The following is a 24,529-nucleotide window of genomic DNA, read 5'->3' on the forward strand; positions in this document are numbered from 1 at the left end:
AATCTACAAGTAGACAAAAATCAAAATTAGAATACTCCATGTTGTAATATATTTTGCTTGCTTGAAAACAGAAGCTGAAGAGCTTAAACTATATCAGTATTGGCAGATGGCTATCAGAGTAGTCACAGGAGGGATTAGCAGTATTTACAGACTGAAAATTATCGGGATTGGGCACCTTAGAAGAGCAACAAAACAAAACAGAAACAAAAATTAGAAATGTACTTTCAAGCCCAAGAACTAATGCTTGGAGAAAAAAAAATCCAAAAAAATACTTAAAGCACATGCTACAATGAAAGATGCTAGACTGCTCTTGTTTCTTTACTTGAAGCATTTTTTCCAATGAAACTGCTGAGGTTCAGTTCTAAGCTTTCTTTTCTGGTAGACTTGTTAAACATTTCCTAGGCAATAGAGAGTTAAGCCTAGAATGAACATCAGCTGAGCTTTCTTTTATTCAACTGTAGATGTTTTCTCAATTTTTCTCCTTTTCTTTTCTCCCTTCCTTTCTCCCCTTTCTTCCTCCTTTTGCCCTTCTCTTTCCTTTTCTTCATGACTAATAACTGAAATCTATGCACAGGCATAGGGTGGACAAGATATGCACCTGCACATATACAGAGAACTTGTCTAGTTCTAGTTCTAGTTTTTTTTTTTTTTTTTAACATCGTTTTTGCTATTTACAGCCACTATCAACTACAACATTGCACAACCCAAACTACATAATAGAAGAGTAATCCTTCCAATGTCCAAGGATGAAAACCACATGAATAGCTCCAGCCTAACAATGCAGTATTTACTTTAACAAGTACCCAAAATAGTATTTACCAAAAACTTTATTTTCACTGCTAATATGTCTTGTATCCTGATGCTGGTGTCTCTAAAGATTGGCATAAGACACAAGAATTCTAAAACAACCCATCAGCAAAGCTTTTCTTTTTGTAGTTTCTTTTGAAAAGGGCAAATTGTATTCCAATACAATAGTCACAAAGGCATCCAAAGCATTACTTTCCCCCTTCCACCCAAGCCTTCAGAAGCAACCTTTTTTTTTTAGATGTGCTCCAAGGGATAATATCATGCAAAGAGTAGCACTGAGTAATCATTCTGTTATTTATACTTATCATACATTAAGCACAGGCTAAAGAGGTTAAAATTTCCAATTTCATCACAGAAAGAAAACTTAGTGACGTAAAATATTTTTTACAAGGCTTTTGAGAGTTAGTGTAAGGTCAAAAAATACCATAGAGGGATTACAGCTACAAGGAAAGTATTTAGTCAAGTTTCTCTGCTTCTATAGATGCATTTGCATAAGAGTATAGCTTAAAAGAACATTTCGTAACCAAATGCTGGTCCAATATTGGCACAATGTGTCCACTCAGGGAAGTGAAAAGGAAAAACAAGAATCTGACTTGGTGGGGGACACCCACTAGAATAGGTCTAAGGATCTGTGATCAGGCATGGATCCTCCCCCAACACAAAATTTCTAAATCTGTTTTGCATCACTCCAATTCCATACTTCTAAAACAATGCCAAGGCAGAGGCTCTAAGAGGTCATTATGGATGATTCTAGGTAATAGTTGACTCCTATGCTCTACAGCCTCTCAACACTATTCAAACCCTTCTCCGGGCCTTAGAGCTTTCTGGTGGATTCCCTTTGGCAGGATGCTCAGGATGTCAGGATGTCAGGTGCTCTCCGAGCTGTTCTGTCCTCAGCAAGACAGGGAGGAAGGGTGGGACAGCAAATAAGATAAAAAAAACCTCATGAGTCAGATAAATGCAGTTTAATAAAGCAAAGGACAAAGCTGCATGTGGAAAAAAAATGAAAAGGCTTGGGTTCTACTTCCCATCAGCAGGCGATGTCCAGTCACTTGCCAGGAAGCAGGACCTGAGTATGCACAGCATTTGCTCCATAAGACTAACATAACAATAAATGTGTCCCCTTCCTCCTCCTTCCTCTTAGGTTTTATATCTGAGCAGACAGGATATATCATGGAATATCCCTTGGATCAGCTTGTGTCATCTTTCCTGGCCATGTCCCCTCCTAAGGCCCTGCTCACCCCCAGACAGAATACTCCAGCTACTATAGAAAAGGTCATAATAATATACTGCATTTACATAATGACATGCATAAAAAGGAAGGCTATGGATACCTTGATCAAAATGTGACTAAAAGGCCATGTAACTGAAGATGATCATTAATGGTCAGATGCATTCTGCATTTCTCACATCTCATTATTCATAACAACCTATGTTATTATATTATGAATAACCTTGGCAAGTTTTAGAAGAAAAAGTGACTTCTTGAGTAAATTGAACACTGTAAGGTAAGCACAGTGGCATTGCGACTCAGGAAGGCACCATATGCCTTCTCAGTGCTTCAGTATGAGTGCACTTAGCTAGAACCTCTGACTAGAATGACTTTTCTACATGACTAAGCAGGGAAGAATGATTTGCATTGGCCAGCAAAAACTACAGCTGCATCACAATACTCTAAATTACACTTGGCAAGCTGGAGAAGTTGTTCAAGCAATGGAGGCTGATTGAAATATCTTCTGGGCTTATATTTTGATTACATTCCAATATGCAAGGGTCTCTCTCAGAAAGAGGTTCTTCTCAGGAAACAGATTTTGTTTTTGTATGCTCAGCTACAAGACAGCAATCATAACAGGAGTGAGCTATGTGATTTATATTTGCATGAAGTAACTCCAAAAAATGGTCTGATAGGGAGGTGAAAGCAGCTTTGGATAATGACTGAATCAAACGTGATGTGGGAGCTTTCAAAGAGGCATGACACACTGACATTTCCTAAGCAGGATATGGTTGCCACAGTCTCTCTTACATTTCTTGAAAAATCCCTGACATTGCCTTGGTTTTTTTTTAATTATTTGCAAACAAACAGCAAGATTATCCCATGTTTGTCAAATTATATGGACTGTATCAAATTCTAAACTGCAGTCTCATTTTCCTAATTGGAGTTGTAGTACAGTATTATAAACCAGTTCAAATCCCAGATTAATTAGGAAAAAATCTTAGAAATGTATTTGCTATACATTGGAAATTTCTAGTTAGACAATTTAAGATTTTTAAGTGCTATTTATTTTACAAGTTCTTCTGAGAAACAGTTTCCTGATCTCTTTCCATAAAATTGTAGGCAGCTGTGAGAACTGGTCTAAAACACAAGGAATTGGATTCTAAAATCTGACTGCACTGGAATTAGGAGATGCATGATGACTACAGAAGTTTAGGGAGAAAAAAAAAAAAAACAAACCAAACTTGGTACTGTGGTGGAGCTACATTTTATGAAGAAGAAAAGTTAATATTAACAGATTGCAGTCATTCCCAGGAATGATCTGGGAACATTCAATGTGTGTAAAGCAACTCTGAAATTTAAAAGAGAAAAGTTGCAATAACTGTACTTGTCTCTGCATTATATGTATCTGAAACTAAAAGTCAGTTCCTGTTGCTTCTAGTCCTGAAAAAAAAATCTTTTTTTGCAATTTACACAGTGAATTTGCTAAAAATAAGTAGGTTTTCTACCAGCCACACAAGACATTTAGGAAAGCTATGAAAAAGTCAGGTAAAAGAAATTAGAAATTGAACAAAATGTTCCAAGCATTTAAAAGATGCTTTGGAGTTTTGGTTTTTCTTTAACCTAAACAATACAGTGTTCACTGAACTTCTGCCATAAAGCTCATGTTAGTGTTGTTGCTGATAAGCAAAGAACACTAATACAAATAAATGTTCTTGATGATAAATGAACTACAGCCACCTATTCTTGATATCAGCAAGGGTTTTTTTTTTTTGTCTCAATTCTTACCATCAAACAATGCAGCCACAGAACCTCCATCTCTGGATGTTACCAGAGGTTTTTTCAACATGTAGAATTATGTATGTTTACAGTTTTCAAAGTGCCTTTTCCCCCCTGCTTTGCAAACAGACATATCTCTCAGTACAGTGTGTTCAGGACACAGCACAGGGCGGAAACTTGCGGTGTTTCTGCTCTGGAGGAAGTACCAGTTTGCTTGCTCATAACCAGCCTCAAATACTTAAATTTGTGAGCCTGCAGAATGCAGAGGCTGCACCCCACATGTCCCCAGTTTGAGCGCTCCTGGGCCCACCAGCTCTTTTTTAAGGGGGTTTTCCAAAACTGTGCTTTGTTAGCCACATTGTTATGCTGCAGGAACAGACTTTGAGCTAAGCTGCTTCTTGCAGCTGTTTGTGCAGAGATGTGAAACACCTCCAGTGCAAACACGGCCTCTGCCCCAGAACACTTGTCCAGCTGGAGCTGCAAGTTCACTTCTGTGTAGCTTCACAACAAATCTATGTGAAGAAATTTCTCCATGATGTGCATGTTATGCCACGCTATCCAGCTTCCTCCATGTTAAGAACCATACAAATTTTGGTGTGAAAATGTTGAAAATTTACCTAAGAGAGAGAGTGTGTAAGAACTCAAATCAGAGGGGAAAAAAATCACTCTATAATTTTAGCTAAACAATTCATTGAGAAAGATTGTATATACCTCAGGAATTATCTTGAAATAGAAAATGAAAAGGTGAGAGCTTTCCCTGCAGCTGCATTAGCTGCATCTAAAAAATTGCAACATAATGTTACTCTTGCTCTTGTTTAATCACTTTTCCTCAAAAGGAAATGGGGATTTTCCCTGGAACACTGAACACCATCTGCTCATGGGTCAAGTTAAGCAAATCTCAGAGGACTCATAATAGCTGCCCCAAAGAATTCAGTGCAGCTGTGAAACAAGTCACACCCTTGTACAAATACATTTTGAAATGCTTGAAATCAACTACTGCCCCAAGCTGAATACAGTTTGACTGATTGTTTGGATTCAGTGTTTCACTCAGCCCCAGTCACCTCACCAGGATGGGAAAATGAACAACCCAAGAAATCTCTTACTGCCCATAAAATTATGGAGGTTTCTGACATGAAGAAAAATGAAAGCTGCATTTGTATTTGATTAATTTAAATTAGTTTATGTCTCGTGCAGATTAACTCAGAGATAGTTCCATATGTTTTGTTTCATATATAATTCAACACTCAGAAAATAATTATTTTCCTTATATTTTGCACATAAGTTTCAAGTGAAATGCAAAATGTTTTATAATGGTTCTCCCAGATTTTATAGAGTGAAAATGTGGCATCAAGCCTTTGGCATTATTTAGTTTTCCTTTCATTTCTCTAGTCCATGCAGCAAAAGAAAGAGGAAAAAGAATGAGGGAAAGAGGAAAAGGTGGGAAAAAAGGTAATGAAAACAGTTAGACTGTTTTTGTTAAGAAATGTAAGCTCAGAAAACAGCAGAATTAGAACTGCCAGAAATTAAGTCAAGGCTTACCCATTCTTGTTTACATTTGGACAGACTGTCCCAGCAGTTTTTTGGAAGTTAAATCTACATCTATAGGAATTACTGCTAGAAATCTGATCCTATCATCTTTACTGACATTTCAAAATTTATTATGAGTAGGACCATACTATTAATGGAGGTACCCACAGAGTAAATACCAACAGAAAACTTTGGGGAAAACCCAGTCCTCCATGAACAAAGGATGAAGAAATGCCAAGATGTTGTTTTGGAACAGCAAAGAACAGAATCTTTGGAAGATTCAGTCTGAGTCAGTGTGTGCAACAACGGACTTGTCGATAAACCAGACATATTGCATAATACAGCAAAAAACCAATTTCCTTGTTGCTCTCTCCTGCTGCTTTTATTGTAGAGCTAAACAGTTGGAAAAGGGGGAAAATGAAAATGTCTAAATGCTTTTCTATAATGAGAACCCAAAAGGTCATCTGCTGTTGTTGTAGAACACAGCTTATTGTATTTCAGTCTTCTCATTATATGATCCGCTGGAAATTTCTCTGAACCATTTAATACCTACTTTTAAAATTTTTTTTTCTTTGTTTTTGTCTTTGTCTTTTTCTTTTTTTCTTCCCACTGTGAAAGTTAATACTAAAGAAACACAATTTCCAAAGAAGAAGCAGCAAGGACCCAGCATAAGCACTGCATTAATACAGTTGAGACTTCTAAGGCACTGGAAGCCGTGGAATTCCCAGGCAGCTCATTCCAGAAGTCCCAGATTTGCAGCCTTCAGCGTTTGACCAAGAAACTAAGCTTACAGAAACCTGATTGAAGTTTGTTAGTTCAAAGTTCTTGCTAACACTGCAATTTTAAAATTACATAAGGAGTTATGTGTCTGATTTTAGTTAATTATCTTGCTCCTATTTAAATCTAAGGCTTGCTCCTCATGTGTATGAGTTATTATCAATAGCTTTGAAACTAGAATATATTGTTATGGCTATGTTTTTGATTTTTACTATTTAAGACTTGTTACAGTTTCTCCAATTCCAGAAAATGTTTCCCTAGTACTATCTTTTAAGACAGACACTCTAATCTTACTTTTCCTATGCTTTCTCTAAGTCAACGATTTACTACAAATATAGCTGAAAAAGAAGACACTTCATGTGCAAACTGTCAAACATAAATGAAGCTTGTGTTCACAGTCCTACCCTTTGAAAGGAGGAATAACATCTGCAAAATATGTTTTTTCATACTGACATTTAAATGTAATGCTAATAATACAAATCAGTCTGCTAAAGTTGCATTCCTTTTAATCATATGTAACTTAGTACAGGTCAGTGAAATATGCCTTTATTTATTGTAGCTTTTACATTGGGCAGACAAAGAGTTTGCCTTCCCAAATACAACTCATTGCATTAAATACACTAAAACTTACTTCATGGAACTAAAATCTGAGCACAAAATTGAGTGGTTGTAGAACAGCCCTGTGGTGAAATTAAAAAGAAAAAAAAAAAACAAACCCAATAAACAAACCAAAACAACAACAACAACAACAACAAACCCCACCCAACCAAACAAAAATCCTACTATTGTTTGTCATAGCATTTCTCTATTCTGGCATATCAGATGAAGGTTTTTCTAATTTGGTGGAAAACAGATAAAGAACTATTTGGTTTCATAGCAGTAGGGTGTACTTCAATGATTAAAGATGACAAAGTTGGAGGGATGAAATTACTAGTTACTTGTACAACTTCAAAGAAAATATTAAGCTTTTAAAAGTTATCAATGACAGGACTGCAAGCCTTCATCCTGCAGATGTTCTTTGATACTTCAGTCACAATACTACAGGGGCTACAGAAAAGTTCCTGGAGTTTTGTTTTGGCACAAAAAATCCCTTCATCTGAACCTGTTTGAAGAATCAGGCCTCACAGACATTATGCGTGCCACTTTCACCCATAACAACCTATCTTTTTAACTCTTTACCATGACAGCATGATATCACAATTTCGCAGAAATTAACCATCCCACAATGATTGAAAATGTTACCGTAACAAATATTCTTCTCTACTCATGTTTCAAAATTCTATCAATCAAAGCAGCCAGCATTTATCTTTCTTTGTTGTAGTTTTTTAAAAGAACAGTGATTATTCCTGATTCTGATGTGCTACAAGAAATATTTGCTAATATATGAAAGACATTCAACCCCCTGCCACTGTCCCCATGTGTGTATATATCTGTATGTATGCGTATGCATGTGTGTGTATGTATATATATGTAAAAGAATGCCTGTAGTGTGGTGCTGTGTCAACATAACTGAAGTAGCCCTGGTACCTCAGAAACATTTATCCTGCAGTAGCAGTAGCAGTGACTCAGGGTGGTTTAATTTACTATGCAGAAAAAGACAGAGCGTAAATGGTGAGAAATTAGCAGTGAAAACTGCAAGCTTTTTGCCCCCCAAGTTCAGTTGAGTGGTTCATGAAGCACTTGACTTTGGATACAGAGTCAAGCATCATTCTATGCTGATGTCTAGCAACAGCAGTTTCGAATAGCTTTGAAATCCTAGATGATTGCAAGTGAACTGAGGAGAGGAGGTGGAAAAACTGGGATAATAGGAAAAAGAAGCTGGAGAGAGAGGGCCATGCAGGGAGACACTTCCAAGTCCATGCAGAATATAAAATCAGGCATAAGAGGATGGTAATTCCTCATAGATTTGTCATACAAATCCCTTCCTCTTAGTATGTCTTTGAGTTCAGTTAAAATCCCTGAATGTTTTTTCTGATAATTCTTAGCTATTTTCTTACCTATTCCTGCCTGTAAAAGTCTGGTGATTCAAATGTTGCTCACAGCTGAATTCAGCACTTTTGAAGTAATACGGAAAAGGAGATATGAGACTTAATCCAAATGCTTGTACAGAAATTAGCTCACTCAAGCTAAAATATTCTTGTTACTGGTCCTTGGTATAAAGAAAGCAGATTTCCATTTTAGGGAACAGCTAGTAAGCCAGGGATCTGTTCCTGGGATGTATGCCAACACTGAGACAGTCATACAACTGGGTGATACCCAAAGCAGCACCCAGTATATTTTTCTGACTGGGTTAAGGGTCAGTGCACCAGACTGACAGACATTTGGTCAGAGAGAAATCACAGCACAAAGTGCCCATGACTCCTTGCAAAGGACTTGGTACCAAAGCACATTTTCTATGGAGTTTCTTATCCCAATATTATTAACAATGGCTCTTCCCTGGTTTCTGTTAATTTCTTCTCAGTACATGGTACAAGTGCTATGTTTTGGATTGGAATGAGAATGGTATTGATAAGACATTAATGTTTTGGGGTTTTGCTAGTCATATATACCCTAAGTCAAGGACTTTTTCTTCCTTGTCTCATGCTTTGTCAGTGAAATGATAGGCAAAATAAACTGGAAGGAAACATTACATCAGGACAGGTGACCCGAACTGACCAAAGGGATATTTCCACACCACACAACTTCATGACCAGTATATAAAATGGTAAGTGCAGTCAATCTGGGTTCCAGAAGGGGTGTTTGGCATCAGCCAGCCAAACTGGAGAGATAAATTTCACTGTGCATCACTTTGAAGAAAAAAATATGATAGTTACGATTCTAATTATTAAAATTATGATTATTTTCAATTATTATCTTGTTTTCAAACAGTAAGCACTTTTTATCTCAATATACAAGTTTCACTTTGATTCTCTTCTTCATTCAACCAGGATAGTGGAGGAAGAGAGGAGGAGGGGAAGGAGGAGGTGTTTCATGTCCTGCTGAGCTTAAGACCATGACAGGCTCATCTGTTCCCTGAGCTGTCCCTATGTGTAAGATTCAGAGAAACTGCAGTGTGACCAACAAGAAGAGCTGTAACCCTTAACCACAGCAAAAATTTAATAGATCCAGCTTTCTTTAGCTTAATTTCCCTATCCCACAGACGTGGCTCCATAATCACAGATCCAGTGATTTTCCTGCAAAAAAAGACTCTGAGCTGGACTGTAGAGGACATAGAAATATTTTGTGGTTTTTAGAAAAGAATGTCACTGGAAAATCTTTTCCATTACTTCTCAATAGATATTTCATGACAACAATACAAAGAAGATATCTGAGAATATTTAGCTTAACCCCTTTTTTTGCTAGGAGAAAATATGAATCTGAATCCAAGTAAATGGGTATTTGTACAAATTTAAAGTATTGTAATGCCACATATCTTCTTCTGTACTTTGCCACATCTATTTTAAAGAAGAAAATGAATGTGCGACAGGGATCCTTCTGACAAAGGAGATCATTCTTCCCTTGGTCAAATATGGGATCTGCTAAAAGAGAGACACTTCTAGATACTAGAGAGATTAACAGAGGGAAAAGAGCAAGCAAAAGACAGCCAAGACACAGAGAGAATCACAGAATTAATTAGGTTGAAAAATAATTCTGAGATCATTGAGCCCAACCTATGACCAAACATCGCGTCCACTAGACTATGGCACAAAGTGCCACTTCCAGCCTTTACTTTAACATCTCCAAGTGACTTCACTACGTCCCTCTGGACAGCCCATTCCAATATGTAGTCACTCTTTCTGTGAAGAACCTCCCCTGGTGCAGCTTGGGACTATGTCCTCTCATCCTGTCACTTGTTGTCTGGGAGACCAGGCTGATTCCCACGTGGCTACAATCCCCTTTCAGGGAGTCATAGAGAGTGTTAAGGCCTCTGCTGAGACTCATTTTCTCCAGATTCAGCCTCTCTTCACAGGCCTTGTACTCCAGACCCTTCCCTAGCTCCGTTGCCCTTCTCTGGACACACTCAAGCACCTCAATATCCTTCCTAAATTGAGGGGTCCAAAACTGCACCTAGCACTTGACGTGTGGCCACATCAGTGACCAGTATAGGAGGACAGTCACTGCTCTGGTCCTACTGTCCACACATTTCTCACCCAGGCCAGGATGCTGTTGGCCTTTTGGGCCACCTGGCCACAGCTTGCTCATGTTCAGCCAGCTATTGACAAGCACCCCCAGCCACTATTTTTTTGCTGGGCACTGGCTAGCCACCTATTCCCAGCCTGTGGCTCTGGATTTGGGTTATTGTAGCCAAAGTGCTGGACTCAGCACTTGGCCCTGTTGAACCTCATGCCATTGGTGCTGGCACATCAACTCAGCCTCTCCAGGTCCCTCTGCAGAGCTTTCCTGCACTCCAGCAGATCAACAGTCCTATGCAACTTGTTATCACTCACATATGTGCTAACAATAGACTCAATCTTTGCATCAAGATCATCAATAAAGATAATTAAATGGGACTGGGTCAAACACTGATCCCGAGAGAACACGAACAAAAAACTCCTACTTTCGTGGGAGCTGGGAACTAGAAATTATAGAGCTGGTCACAATTAAAAAAAAAAAAAAAAAAAGGTAGGATACAGCATGACAAAAATCATGCTTGAAATACAGCATTTGCAAAGATACAGTGGGCAGTGAGATATTTGCTTATAAACTTTTAAATTATTGTTCTGTCAAGTGTAACTTCTAATATTTTCACTTTCAAAGGTTACTGTTTTAGCTTATACTCTAATAAATAAAGTCCTTTGGCCTTCTGATATGAACTTGATTTCAAGAAGATTGAGTCAAACGCAAAGCATAAAGCAGCAACAAGAGTAGTTCCTGAGCTTATAAAAGCTCTTACTGTAGGTAAGAGATTTAAAATACCCAAGTAGGTAAAAGATCAATTTCACCTTTCAGAGGAATTTTTTTTATTAAATAAAGAAAAACTTACGAACAGATGAGTTTAGAACAAGACAAAATTCACATTAAAATAAAATTCCAAAGCTTACAGTAGTTACCAAACTCTAGAGAGTTCAGCATTTGCTGTATTCTTGGTATATTCAGCTAGACCTGTATATATACAAAGACGCAGTTCACCTAATATGGTGAAAAACATAAGGAAGCAAATTCAAATTGCAGATATTGACAAAGAGATGTATAGTGCAAGGGAGGGGTGGGAAGAAAGAGAAATCTGAATAATTAAAATCTAGCTCTCTCCATTTTCATCCTGGTCACTTGTTACTCTCTAGCACTTACAGAACAAAGACACAAATAGAAGAGCTAAAATAGAAATCTTTGTCAGTAAAGTAGCTTTCTAATTTCTCATGTAGCCCTGAAAAATTCAGTGCTGTTGAAAGTTCATGAACCACACCCATTTGCAAGCTTTGCCCTAAGCCATCTGTTTCTGAGATCAGAAGCCAGAATTGTTTAATGACAAGTGCCAGCTTTTGTTCACAAGCATGAGTTTAAAGGTTAATTATGCTGCACTCACTGGACTTGGGTACACTCTTGTACCCAAGAGATGGCCCAGAACTCTAAAAGATATTATAAAAAAACCCTGTACTACCTTAAAATTTTCCAGAATCAGTATCTTTTCTAGTCTTATTCAAAGACACTTAAACCTTTGCAACTGAGCAATAGGGGAATCACCAAAGGGAGGAGTGAAAGAGCCCTTCTGTGTCACTTAGGTCTTTCACTTATCACTGAACTCCAAAAAAACAAAATGCTGCTTGGTGGCACTTCTACAGACAAATTTACCACTATTAAAAACAAACAAACAAACAAACAATACACACACAATGCCAAAGAGAGAACTGTTCATACCATATATAAACACTGCTAATTATTAAAGTAATCAACAATATACTACTGGTTTATATTGTGACATGGGAGTTACAGTATAAAATACAGGCATTTTTGTGTAGGATTTATCATATCTGGAGGGAAATTCTATCCTAATACTCCCTTTGAAGCATAAAAAACAACACAAACTTGTTCAGTGCAAGTATGAGATGAACTTCTCTAAACACAGCTATACTATTGTCTATTAATTGTGTCGATGGCATACTGGTTAAGAACAAAACAGTTTATAAGGCACCACAGTAATGAAAAAATGGGTTGCCTGAAGGAATGATCACTTAGGAGAGAGTTAGGATGACTGGCTTCACTATTTCTGTCACTTTTACCAGCATACTACCATTCTCAAACAGTTTCTGAGGCTCATTCTGAAGTCAGTATGCAATCAGTTTGGATTTGAATATCTCCTTGTCACTTTTTCCACTACTGCATTCTGGCTTGGAGAAAACAAACCAAGTGCTGTAGTTCAGTCTGTTCCCTTCCTTCACTCTGTCTTCAAAGTCATCTGGTATAAATAAGAACAAGCCTTACAGTGCTCTTCAAATCAGGAATTAGCATTCATGCTATTTGTGAAAATTCTTGCATATATCTCTGAGAGTGTTCACACCGACTGAGATAGAATAAGCTGCACATTCACTAAGCTTGGGGTGATTTCTGGCATTTCCCCAGTGTAATAGAATGCTGGAAAAGTTTTATATTTAATTTGGGCAATGGGTTGGACTGAGTAATTTTCCTCTACTTAACAATTGTATCAGAATTGTAAGGTTTTTCCTTGTTTTTCAATGAATAAGTCATGGACATCAAAAGAAAACAACTGGAAAACAGTTTCATTACATAATGACAACATCAACTCACAGTTTGGCTACAGTTGGAGAACTTGATTATGTTACACACATTCCTTGTGTTTACTACGCACAAAGTATTTTACCTTAAAGAAAAAGACATGTTCTGTGAAGAAATATTGATGTGTATGGCATGGTATACACCTACGGAGCACTGCCTGATATAACATGAGCACCAGCAATGGTTTGTTGTGGACCTCAGTTGTATTTCTGAATTGAGTTGATGTCTCTGAATGTTGGACTAAACTTCAGCCAACATGGTCACAGAACTTGTGGTACCCAATGTAACTCATTTACATCAAAATCAGGTATTCCTACTTACCATGCACAGTAGATTCACACACAGATATGTATACACAAATAATATTTATAAGGCCACATGTGTGCATGTATACATATATACATATATATATATATATATATATATACACACTTGCATATATTTAAACATCAGTATGAAATTCAAGTATCTACTTCTCACAGGAATTCCCTTGGTGTGACAAAAAACACAACACTAAATTTTGTTCTCTTATAATGGAATGATGCACACAGTATCTTCCTCTTTTATTAAAGATGGATTAATATTCTCCTGCTGTGGATCTACCCTGAAAGCAATGTCATATGATGTTTTCATAAAAAGAATTTGTACATTCATTTTAAAAAGGTGTATGTTTATTGTTTTCTGCACATCAAGCATCTAATTGTGATACAAAATCAATAAGTATATAATCCTTATATCCTAGAAGAGCTATAATCACAGATTAAATTCACCATAAAAGAAGCCAGAAGAAAAAAAAAAGGTAGGAAAGAGCAAAAATATTTATCTATGTCTCTCCATTTAAATGTATTTGGTTCTATGAAATATACTGTTTTAATTATGACAGTTATCTATGCTTATATATGAATTTCCACATGGAAGAAAATAAAGTAGAAACCAAAATAGACAATACAATGCCTAGTTCATGCTTTTTTAAGGAAACACTTACAGATCACTGTAGACAAGGCCATAAATCTGTGCTGTGCTGTGATGGTAGATTCCTCTCAGGGTAATTAGAAGAAGGATAACAACAAAAGCTGGAAGCCCCCAACTCAAAATGAAGTAAAGCAGATAGCGCCTCTCTGTGTGTTCATCATTCATCACAAGGACATACCAGAAATTAACTGCCTGAAGAATAAAGCACAAAAACAATCAGTAGGCTTGCTGGTTATAAACTATGCCAAAAACTGGATCACTCTGAAGGTCACAATGAAGCGTATTTCTGCCCCGGTGCAGGTGCATGTATAAACACTATTCAACAGAAATACTTTGTCCCCACTTCTTCTCCTTAAGTAATGAAAAGACATTATAAAAACAATATGCTTATTTATATAACTATTTTGTATTATACTAACATAGAGAAAGAGACACCCTGTTTGGCAGAGAACACTACTTTTGAGATGTAAAAATAGCCTTTTGGTGCAAAAGTCACTATTTTCTCTAGATATTCATACCTTCTCATAGAAGACTGGCATATAGTATTTCTAAATCTGTATTTAATATTTTTATTTTCTTGTTCAGCTGTATGTGTCTTGTAAGAAACACATAAGTTCCTTTGATGGTTCTGTGATCCTATTCTGGACTCAGCAGTACAATACAGACATAGAGCAAGTCCAGCAATGGTTCATGAGAATGACTGAGGGATGGAAAACTTCTCCCATGAGGGGAGGCTGAGGGAGCTGTGGCTGTTCAGCCTGGAGACAGAATGCTCAGGGGAATCATATCCATATGTATAAACATCTGATAGGAGTCAGTGATGAAGAGGGAGTAACTCTCCTCAGTGATGCCCAGTGGTGGGGCAAGAGTCAATGGGCCAAAATTAACATACAAGAAGCTCTATCTGCATTAAAGAAAAAGCTTTCTTACTGTGAAGGTGGTCAAATACTGGGCCAAGATGCCCAGAGAGGTTGTGGAGTATGTGTCCTTAGGTAATCAAAACCAAACTGACCACGGTCCTAGGCAATCTGCCCTAGCTCTTTGAGGTAGGGTGTTGCACTAGACAGCCTCAAGGTACCCCTAAAACTACAACGGTTCTATGATTCTGTGTAATATATGCATAACAGTTTGAGGAAAAAACAGCAAATAAATGAATACAGGCATCTCTAAAACAGTCTGTGTTTTGTTATGATCAACTCATCATCAAACAGTATAATGGGGTTTAAAACTTTATATGAATCAATATAGTGGAATAGCTGAAACCCCTTGAAAGAACTGATAGTATAAGTAAATAAATCCTTCAAGTAAAACAAAATACTTAACATATTGCTTGGATATTTGAATTTTCTTCAAGATGTTCATAGTAGAAACACTGTAATGTGTAAGCATTTTTTAAAGCATATCTACACACTACCGTCTAATAAACAACTAAGCTATCCATAATAAAATTCTTTTGAAAAATTTTTCTTCACTTACTTCACTTGTTATACTACAAAATGTTGCACTACCTACAGGTCTGCATGCTATATCATGATTTCTGACCTTTTATATGAGGTGCGTAAGGGATTAATTGTCTTTTTCTGCATATAACATACCTAATTTGGGTTTGTGCCTTTAAGCGTGTTTTGTCAGTCAATGGAGACAGGATAGGCACCTTCAGGAACTCATTAATCCTTACCCAAGCATAATAATCCCTCTCTATGTCTACACAAGCGTTTCGTATAATAATGTTGATTTACATGCTTCATTTTCAGCTATCTGTTGTAATGATAAATAAAAATTCATAAACAAGACAACACCACATGATTATTTTATTGAGAGAAATTTTGCACATTTCCCTCTGCCAAAGGCATGTCTACCCCTTTGTTCAGGAACTTAATTTTCAACTTCAAATGCTTAATTGGTTGTTTCTGGATTCCTTATGTAGGTCATTAGTTAACCTTATTAGGTCTCCTTATTAGGTCTCATTAGGTACCTATCATTTCAGATTTTTGTCTGTGATTTATATGGTATGAATATACAATACTTTCTCTCATTGATCATAAAGCACATTGCATGGTAGCAACTTGTTTAAAAAAGGTTAGTAACTGTTTTAAATGCCTTTTTTATAGAATGAGATTTCATAGCTATGTCCAGTGTATATAATAATATTAATTATATAATAACTATTATGTCTTTTTTGGGTTTTGTTTGGTGATTGGTGCTATATGAACAAAGGCAATGTTTATTTTCCTTAAAAGATCACAGGTAAATCCCACTAAATAATTGCAACTATCATGTGTAGGTTGAAAGAACACAGAAAAACTATTCATTACATTGCTGGATGTGCATAGGAGGAAAATATTGAACAGATAAAAATTGTATTTGGACAAAAAATTCCACAGCTTGTGGAAAGATTTTTTTGTTCTGTTCACTTTTTTGTGGGACTGAAAACTAATTCAAAATTCTGTTTGTCAGTTCACATCAATAAACACACTTTAATTACATGCCCTTATAGTGCTGGCTAGGCTGTGCCTCACTGAAAGCACTTCCAGACAGCAAAATCCCTAAACTATATATGCTATACATTCAGGGACTGTTGGTTCTAGTAATTCTGACAATCTGGTGAACATTGTTTTCAGTCACCCAACTGAAATTGCTTTCTATGAACTCATACCTCATATCCTTGTTCTGTGTCTGGTCAGCCATATTTAGTTATCTCACCTCATTTATCACAGCATAACACTTAACACCACAGCTGCCGTAAAGGTGTAAGTGAGGCTGGATTATACACATTTTCTGCACAGTCACATTTGTATTTTGACAATTAGTAGTTCTTATATTCAACCCCTTTTGACGCTTCAAAATGTAATCAATTAAATAATACAGGAACTAATTTTAGCAAATCCTTTCCTGTTGCCATGCTGCAACAATTACCAGTTCAACAGTAGAATAAAATGCACAGTCCATTTTCCCGCTGCTCAGGTGTAAGAACAAATGGGCAAGGTATGATTTGTTCTGATATAGAATGCAAAATAATTATTTATACATATAACACTCTAATGAGACAATATGAACTTTAGTGAAGGGTTTTTTCTTTTAAAATGAAGCAATTAATGGAAAGTGCATTCTCAAACCTGGGACACATTTATTTAATTTTTTAATTATTCATTCATTGATCTTTAGTGATTATCACAGAATTTTAGAATTTTTTTGTATTGGAAGGGGCCACCTAGTTCCCCATCTCCTGTCACAGGACATTTTCCACTGGACCAGTGTCCTGTTACCAGCCAGAACAGGGTTAATTTTTGCAGTAGCCATGGCTGGGACCCAGAGGTTATCCTATATCACCCCCCATCACTGCTGAGGGCTGGAAGAAGGAGCTCTTCTAGAGAGAAGGGTTTGTTCTGGGTCAGTGTAGTGGGGTTGAGGGAGCAGTTGGGTGGTGGTGTTGCTGTGTGAATTGTTCACCTCTTTCTTGTCCCCTCTGTCAGTATTGCTGTTGTACTGTTTGTTCCCTTATCTCATTGCTGTTTCCAGCACAGTTGCTCTTATCTCAACCCACGATCTTTGCAGGGCAGAGGGAGGGGGAGACTGAGAGCAAGAGAGCAGTGCATGGATTCAGTGGAAGCACTAAATTGGAGAATACCAGTCCTAAAGGAGGACAACAAAGTTGCTCAAAGTCTCATCTCCAACTTCCCTTGAACACTTCCAGGGATGAAGTAGCCACAACTCAGCAACCTGGGCAACCTGTTCCAGTGCCCCATCATCTGTGATAATCTGCAGATAACTGGCAGAAAACATGTGCAAAATATTTTAAATAAATAATTTCCAATTCAGTAGGAAAACTTCTATTTTCCTTCTTTCTTCTTTTTACAAGTAGTTGGAGGTGTCATTTTATAATAATTGTATGCTTTTATATAATTCCTTTTTTGAAGCTGCTAAGCAGTCTACAAACTATTCTTAAAATAAAAGGCATCAAACTTACTTTAAGATCAGTAAGCACCTTACAAGTCTGACACAAATTTATAGAAAATTTAAAGTGCCCTTAAATTGATGTAGGAGAAAGATTCAGGTATGAATGATAACAAGGTCATAACTTTCACTCTGGTTTGCTTGTTGAATTGACACTTCCACTGTTGATTTAATTTACTCTAGCAATAGCTCAAGAAAGCACAAAGAATCATATTTTTCCATAATTTTACTCTGTGTCAGAATTGGCAACTGAAAATTACAGATTTTTTTTTAACCTGAATAGACAGCTTTTAATTTTTTCCCCGTTACTTACTTTTTGCAACACGTTAGAGAATATTAAGAGAAGAAACTTTTTTCCTTGTCATGATGAAAGACACCTTTAGTGTTTGCTCTTAAGATAAATGCACTTGAAAATACAGATCTATGCTGTTCATCTGTACAAAGGGACACTTGTCAGGGTGAAGACCTCTGGATGTCTGACATTAATATAAGGCAAATATTTCAGACCCATAAAGAGCCATTTGCACCTTGCTTACTCCTTTTCTTCTGCAGTTAAGAAAGCCTCATCTTTTTAAAAATTGGGTAAAGCTATCAACTTTCTGTGACATAAAAAGCAAGAAACAAGACCATACAATAAAAAAAAGGAGAGAACAAACAGACAAGCAAGGATGATTTGATGGAATCTTTGTCCTGATGCCAAAGGTGATCTCTGAGATCCTTTCCATTCTTACATTTCAGTCTATAGATGAATAGTAGTTACATCTGTAGCAGAAATACTTGTATTGAATGTGTCTACCAATATGAGAAGCTAAAAAGAGGACAAGAATTAGAACATGAAGCTATAAATTAATTGTTTTGTAAAGAGCATTGACATAGGACAAAATGTTAAGCATAATTACTATACCTAGCACTTTGCAGAAGATGGAAAAATTACAAAACAAAAAAAGTAAGGAAGTTTTCCTGGAGTTTAGAAAGTGAAGATCTTTGATCTGGACCTCAGAAATAAATCTGTCAATATCCAACTGTACTGTTAAATCTGTGTTTTCTTTAGAGTTTCGTTTCCTGGAAATGATGCTCCACCACCTTTTGATCACTTAAAATTGCCTGGATTTTGTGGATGTTTCAGTTTCACATACCTGCATGGTGCCTGTACTTGATTACCACATTCACCTGTTTCTGTATCCTCTGACCAAGGCAGCCACTTGCAGATTTGTATAACATAAGTCAATGATCAAGCATATGCACTATGCTGTGCAGCCTCATAAAGGGTAGAGTGACTCCACAAAGGACATATAATCTTTTCCTGTATTTTGTCCTTTTCCAGACATAAGTATTTAAGTCCCATTTAAGTAAAAATACATTATTAATTCTGCTTTTCAAATCAAGTCATGTATATAAAGTATACTATGCTGAGAAATACAAACATTCATTTCCCAGACTTTTAAGTCTGCTGTTCAAACAGCAGTAGCATTCAGACTTCCCAAATCAATCTGGTTTCCCCTTGGATCCATAAGCTTTTCTAGAGTTGCCACCAATTCAAGCACAGAGATGTCCTCAGCACGCCTTCCTGTGCATTGATATAGCTTACTCACTCCATAATGAGATATATAAACCCAAAACCTATTCCCAGCCAAGAGGAGCAAACTGTAGCTGAGGACTGGGTTGATCTGTATTTCAGATTATTTATTTCCTTTTGGGTCTTTCAAAGTTCAGGAATTGTTCTCAGATGAAGGCCTGCACCTACAAAAAGGAGAATCATCTTCATTCTGAGTTTTAGTCTGGCAGCTCATCACAAAGCAGGCTGATGGATTCCCTCTTAAGCACTTTTGTCCTGTCAGATTTCCATGAAAAGCCTTCATGTTTAACACAGGCCAGAGGCTCCATTAAATGCAATGTATTATGCAAGTTCTTAGGATTTGAACAAAGTCTACTCAAAAAACAGTAACACTGGATTTAAACTACAGACATAAAAATGACCAACTGTTAACAGTCAACTTTTTGACTGCCATTATAAGTAATTTTTGCAACTTAATGCAATGTATAACACAGAATTAAATGCTGAGCTGCCAAAGCTTGAGGCATCCCAGTAAAAAAGAAAAATGTTACTTCATCTAAATTAGCAAATGGTGAAGAGCTCTGAAGCAATTTAGGAATAAAGTGAAAGAGCAACTGTGAAGAATATAATTTACAGTTGAAATAATAATTTAGATTAGTTAACTGACAAAAACATCATTTGCCAAGCAAACAAGTTTCTCTATTGAGGCCAGCTACATTTGGCTTGCTAAGGCTAATGAGAACAACTGAACTGTTGGAGAGGCCAGTAGGGTTCTCAATAAGTATCCTGACATATCCCAAGGAAAAGCTATAGATTATGTGAATATTACTGGGAGAGAAAGTGGCATTTGGATGCAGCCTAATTTGCAATTCTTGGTTTGGTCTGACAACCTGCATATTGGAGGATTTGTATGGTAAGACATGGAGCTGCATATATAAAGCTGTATGCTATAACAAATGTGCCTGGGACAAATCCTCTTAAAATAACAGAAAAATAAATCACTTAGCTCAAATACTAGTGCTAAATAAACATTTCTAAATGAGGGCATAATAATGTATTTTTTCTAATAACCCCACAGCCTTTTACTTTGACTAACTTACAACTAGTCATTTTCCATAACTATTTTGATTGCTCATGGAGTTCCATATTAGTTCAACTGTTTTTTCCACCATTTACTGCTCTATAATATATCAAATGAGCAACAGAACTGTGAGTAGTCTGGAGTAGTAGACTGATGAGGAATGGCTGAGGGAGCTGGATGTATTCAGCCTGAACAAAAGGATGGGGGGACATGGTTTAATTGTGGATTTGGCAGTACTGAGTTAACTGTTGAACTTAATGATCCTAGAGCTTCTCCTAAATGATTCTATGATTCCACAAAAAATTATGGCAATAATTATGAATACATATATTCTGTATTTTAATGCAAACTTTGAAGGGATGTTTGTCATGTTATACAAGTTTAATGACTAAAATACCACTGACTCAACAAATTACAGTGTAGTTTACATTTACACTTTACCTGTAAGAGACTGCTTCAAAAGACCAAATAAGAGATGTTTAGAAAAACTCTTAAGAGTAAGAAAAATAATTCTTCTTTGTTCTGAGACAATTCTTTGTTGTTTTGAGGATGAATAATTGTAATGGAAATGAGTGGAAAAAGTCTTCATAGTGTTTGTATATTTATCCTTGGAATTGAGTTACTATAGGTTTAATAACAGTCATCTAAAGTTTTGGCCTTCTCGTAGCATTGAATTTCAGTGTTCTGTATCTCTCTTATATATACACATACAGATATGTATATATATGTACTAATAGATAATAGAAATATAGCCTAACTATCAGGTGTTTTACAGGTGTTCTGGGGAAAATGATAAAAAGGACTAAGAAACCAACCTGAATAAGCATCCAGCTGAACTGGCAGAGGTAAAGGTAATGGGTAACAGATGCGAGGGCAATGCAGCTTTCCTCTGAAATATGCTGGCTCATGTAAGCAGAGGCCAGAAATGAAACCTGTCAGAGGAAAAAAGAATACATGCATATTGGAATTAAACAGAATTAATTTAATATTAACAATAAGGGTAAAAAACATTAGTTTAGAAGTAAAACATACATTAAATTACTATTTCAGAGACTCAGGAAAGATATCATTGACATTTAATATTCACCCAAAAGAAGTTATGCTTAAACACTGTCAACCCCTAAACCAGTTGGATTTGCTGAAGCCTTAGTTGACAAGCTGTGGTCTTATACCTAGATGTATTTTTGGCTGGAATGGAAAATAATATTGATACTGCACTGATGTTCTTGTTGTTGCTAGATAATGTTTATCTAGAAGTCTAGGGTTTTTTAATTTCCCATGCTCTGCCAGCTAGTAGGTGCTGCACCACTCTTAAATGACTTTTTTTTTTTTACAAATCCGACACCTGACACTCTGCTGTGGGAAAACAAGGGTCAAGCTTGAAGAATGAGGAAGCACACCTGAGAGGGAGGGTATGTGTGGGCAAAGAGTCAAGAGAGGTACCCATGGGCCATCTGGAGCTGCCTGCTGTAAAGGGACCCCAGTCCCAGCAGTGATAGTCTTGGGTGGTGCATGCTTAACTTCTTAAGTGGTGTGAGAATGTTCAGGCAGTGGCCTCTCCACAAACTGCACCCTTACATAACAAGACTATAGAGAGACGAAATATTTATTGCTTAAAATTGCTCCCATGCAACATTAGACACGGGTTTTGCAACTGGGGTGCAGATTTTCCTCTCTAAGACTAACAGAGATGTTAACTTCTGATTTGAATAAATCCAGATATTTTATCAAGTAAACAAACTCGAGGCATTTACTGTCTTCAGGCTGTCAGACATGTAAGAATGTAACACCTCAGCCCCTAATACAGCAATACTGGACAACAGGGAGGAAGCAACTATTCGTTTGTCTAATACTGTACCAGGATTTCACATTTACAAGGCAGTTACAATTTGGGTTTTTTCCACAGATATGCCAAATGTCAAAGGACTATATGTTGTCTGGATTTGTGGCCAATACATTGTCTAAGGAACAAAGGTATTCTAAGTCTGACTGCAATGAATGCAGCTAGACAATTTCAACATAGCATTTTAAATTAAAACACAACTCAGAAACCTTAAGTGTGTCTTCTGTAAATTTCTTTACAGAAGAAATGGCTCTACAAGCAAGATTCATGAAAGTGTTAAAGTGTTCACATAAAGAAAGGTTCTATTCATCCACTGTGCTGATCATTTTCTTTTTCCCTGACAAAAAATACTACATTTTTGACCAAAAGCCCAGTAACAGAAATTAATGGGTTCTGGAGACAGATTAAACGTACATAAAATCAGGAGATGGGATAGGTAAGAAAGTTAAAGTAAATTAAGTGATTTGGGATACATGTGGACAACATATTTGCAACAAAATACTTATCTGGTACTGAGTAATCCTTACACAGTCTCATTATCATAAAAGTACCCTTATAAGTATAATGTTACCTCACCTGAAATTGAAGAATAACAAAGACCAACTGGGGAACAAGTGGATTAAAAATAATTATGAAATGCATTTCAAAATCTAAAGAAAAAAAATGTATGTTCAATATTTTATGCGGTATTTATTAGCTTCTGCTGGGAACTGGCATCTAATCATGGCCACATAATCATTCAGTTATTAAGAGGTTAACACACAGATGAATAAAGACTGCTCTTTGCCAAATTCTGACACTGCTGAAACAAATCCCATCATCTGGAGCGGGTTACACACAATTGAAATATGTCTGCATTAGCTGCCACCCATGAGGGATAAACAAGAAGTGTTTGTGAAAACAAACCCATGCCACCAGCTCTCTCAAACACTACTAGTAGTAATTTGTCTAAGTCTTGAGCAAATGCTTCTACTGACAACAAGCATCTGAGTGGAAAGGCTTTATAACCTTTTGCTCTCTGAAGGCTTGTGCATATATCAAGGACAGACTGCTAGGCTAAAGTCAAATAGGGGATGCAAACAGAAAAGCAGACTGGTGGAGTCCTGGAATTTAGACCTTTTGGACTGAATGTTGGCTTGAAAGCATTTTGTATTTATAACCAAGAAACTATAATTCCTAACACTCTCCTGTACTTCAAGAAAAATAAGGTTTTGCATATTAAAAAAGAGGACTATATCACTATATAAACAGTTTTCCAATTAAAAGAACGGAAAGAGTCCAAATAAGTGCTAAAAAAGGCCTGTCTTTGATAGAAACTGACTTTTCATAAAGGAATGAAGCAGCTAAGAATTCACTGTACTTAGTGGCCTTAGAATATTTATTAAAAAAAAGGTAAAATACAAAATTTTCATAGACTTTGTTATCTTATATCTTGGTCGGAAGCTACAAATAAGAGATGGTTAACACCATAAAAAAACCCCGCAAACCAACAAATATGCATTCCCAATAAAGTGCTCCTTAGACTAATTGCCTCATGTCTTCTGTGCCTCACTTAGTTAGAACTATAGGCTGCAATTTTATAACAAGGAACCTATTACTTTAATAACAAAAATATGTGCCATCTATTAGAACAAGTTGCTCCCTCCTGGATCTTTAAAATATATGTTCATTATAATATCAATTGTCCAGAGCTCTTTTTACAGAGAACTCACAGTTTAAATAGTCCTTTTCAATCTTTATATACTGGCATTTAGTTCTATGCTGAAATTATAACATGATTTTTTCTCATACTTGTCAAGGTGAACAGTTGGGGTGGTTTTGTACTGGAGGCACCCAACAGCAGTGACTTTCTAAGAGAAGCTGCTAGCAGTTTCCTCCATGTCTGATAAAAAGACCTTGAAATAGCTGTGAATTTGAGTAAGTTTGAACAGAAAGAGAGAAGAATGATGAAAACCCACCAGGGAGAGAGGAAGACCTGTTCACAGAGACGAAGATGATCTCAGAGACAGATAAACAGAACTTTTGCTTTTGAACAGCTCATCCTTAAAACAGTGCCTCATAACTTGATAAGGCCCATAAATACAGCTGTCAGAAAAGGTGTGAAAAATGGGAAGAACTTCACGATTGCAGATTTTCTGGATGGCTGCTATTCATGAAAATTAGAAACCACGAGAGAACTATTTTCTTGGGGAGCAGTCTCCATAAATTAACAAAAGAGACTTCTCTCCCCAAGTGAACTGAAGAAAGACTGTTCTAGAAGTAATTAATTGACTGAATTGATTCTGTACATTGTTAGTGAGAAAGAAAAAG

The 24,529-nt window shown here is 36.7% G+C and overlaps 1 protein-coding gene across 7 annotated transcripts in view; it reads right to left on the reverse strand.

Moving 5' to 3' along the window:
- The window catches only part of ADGRV1 (adhesion G protein-coupled receptor V1), a 253,862-nt gene that overhangs the window by 55,055 nt on the left and 174,278 nt on the right, over positions 1–24,529 (reverse strand). For 6 of the 7 annotated variants that reach the window (XR_012052990.1, XM_072922272.1, XM_030258698.4 and 3 more), the window contains 2 exons: positions 21,192–21,308; positions 13,800–13,978 (listed from right to left, as the gene is read on the reverse strand). Coding sequence is in view for 6 of the 7 variants with exons in the window: in XM_072922272.1 (XP_072778373.1) it covers positions 13,800–13,978; positions 21,192–21,308 (296 nt within the window). In the remaining variant the exon portion in view is untranslated. Of the gene's footprint in view, positions 1–13,799; positions 13,979–21,191; positions 21,309–24,529 lie in introns of those variants that run through there. The other variant, XM_072922273.1, reaches the window with a different exon arrangement.

This window comes from Taeniopygia guttata, chromosome Z (genome assembly GCF_048771995.1).
Source record: "Taeniopygia guttata chromosome Z, bTaeGut7.mat, whole genome shotgun sequence".
In the NCBI taxonomy this organism is placed as follows: domain Eukaryota; kingdom Metazoa; phylum Chordata; class Aves; order Passeriformes; family Estrildidae; genus Taeniopygia; species Taeniopygia guttata.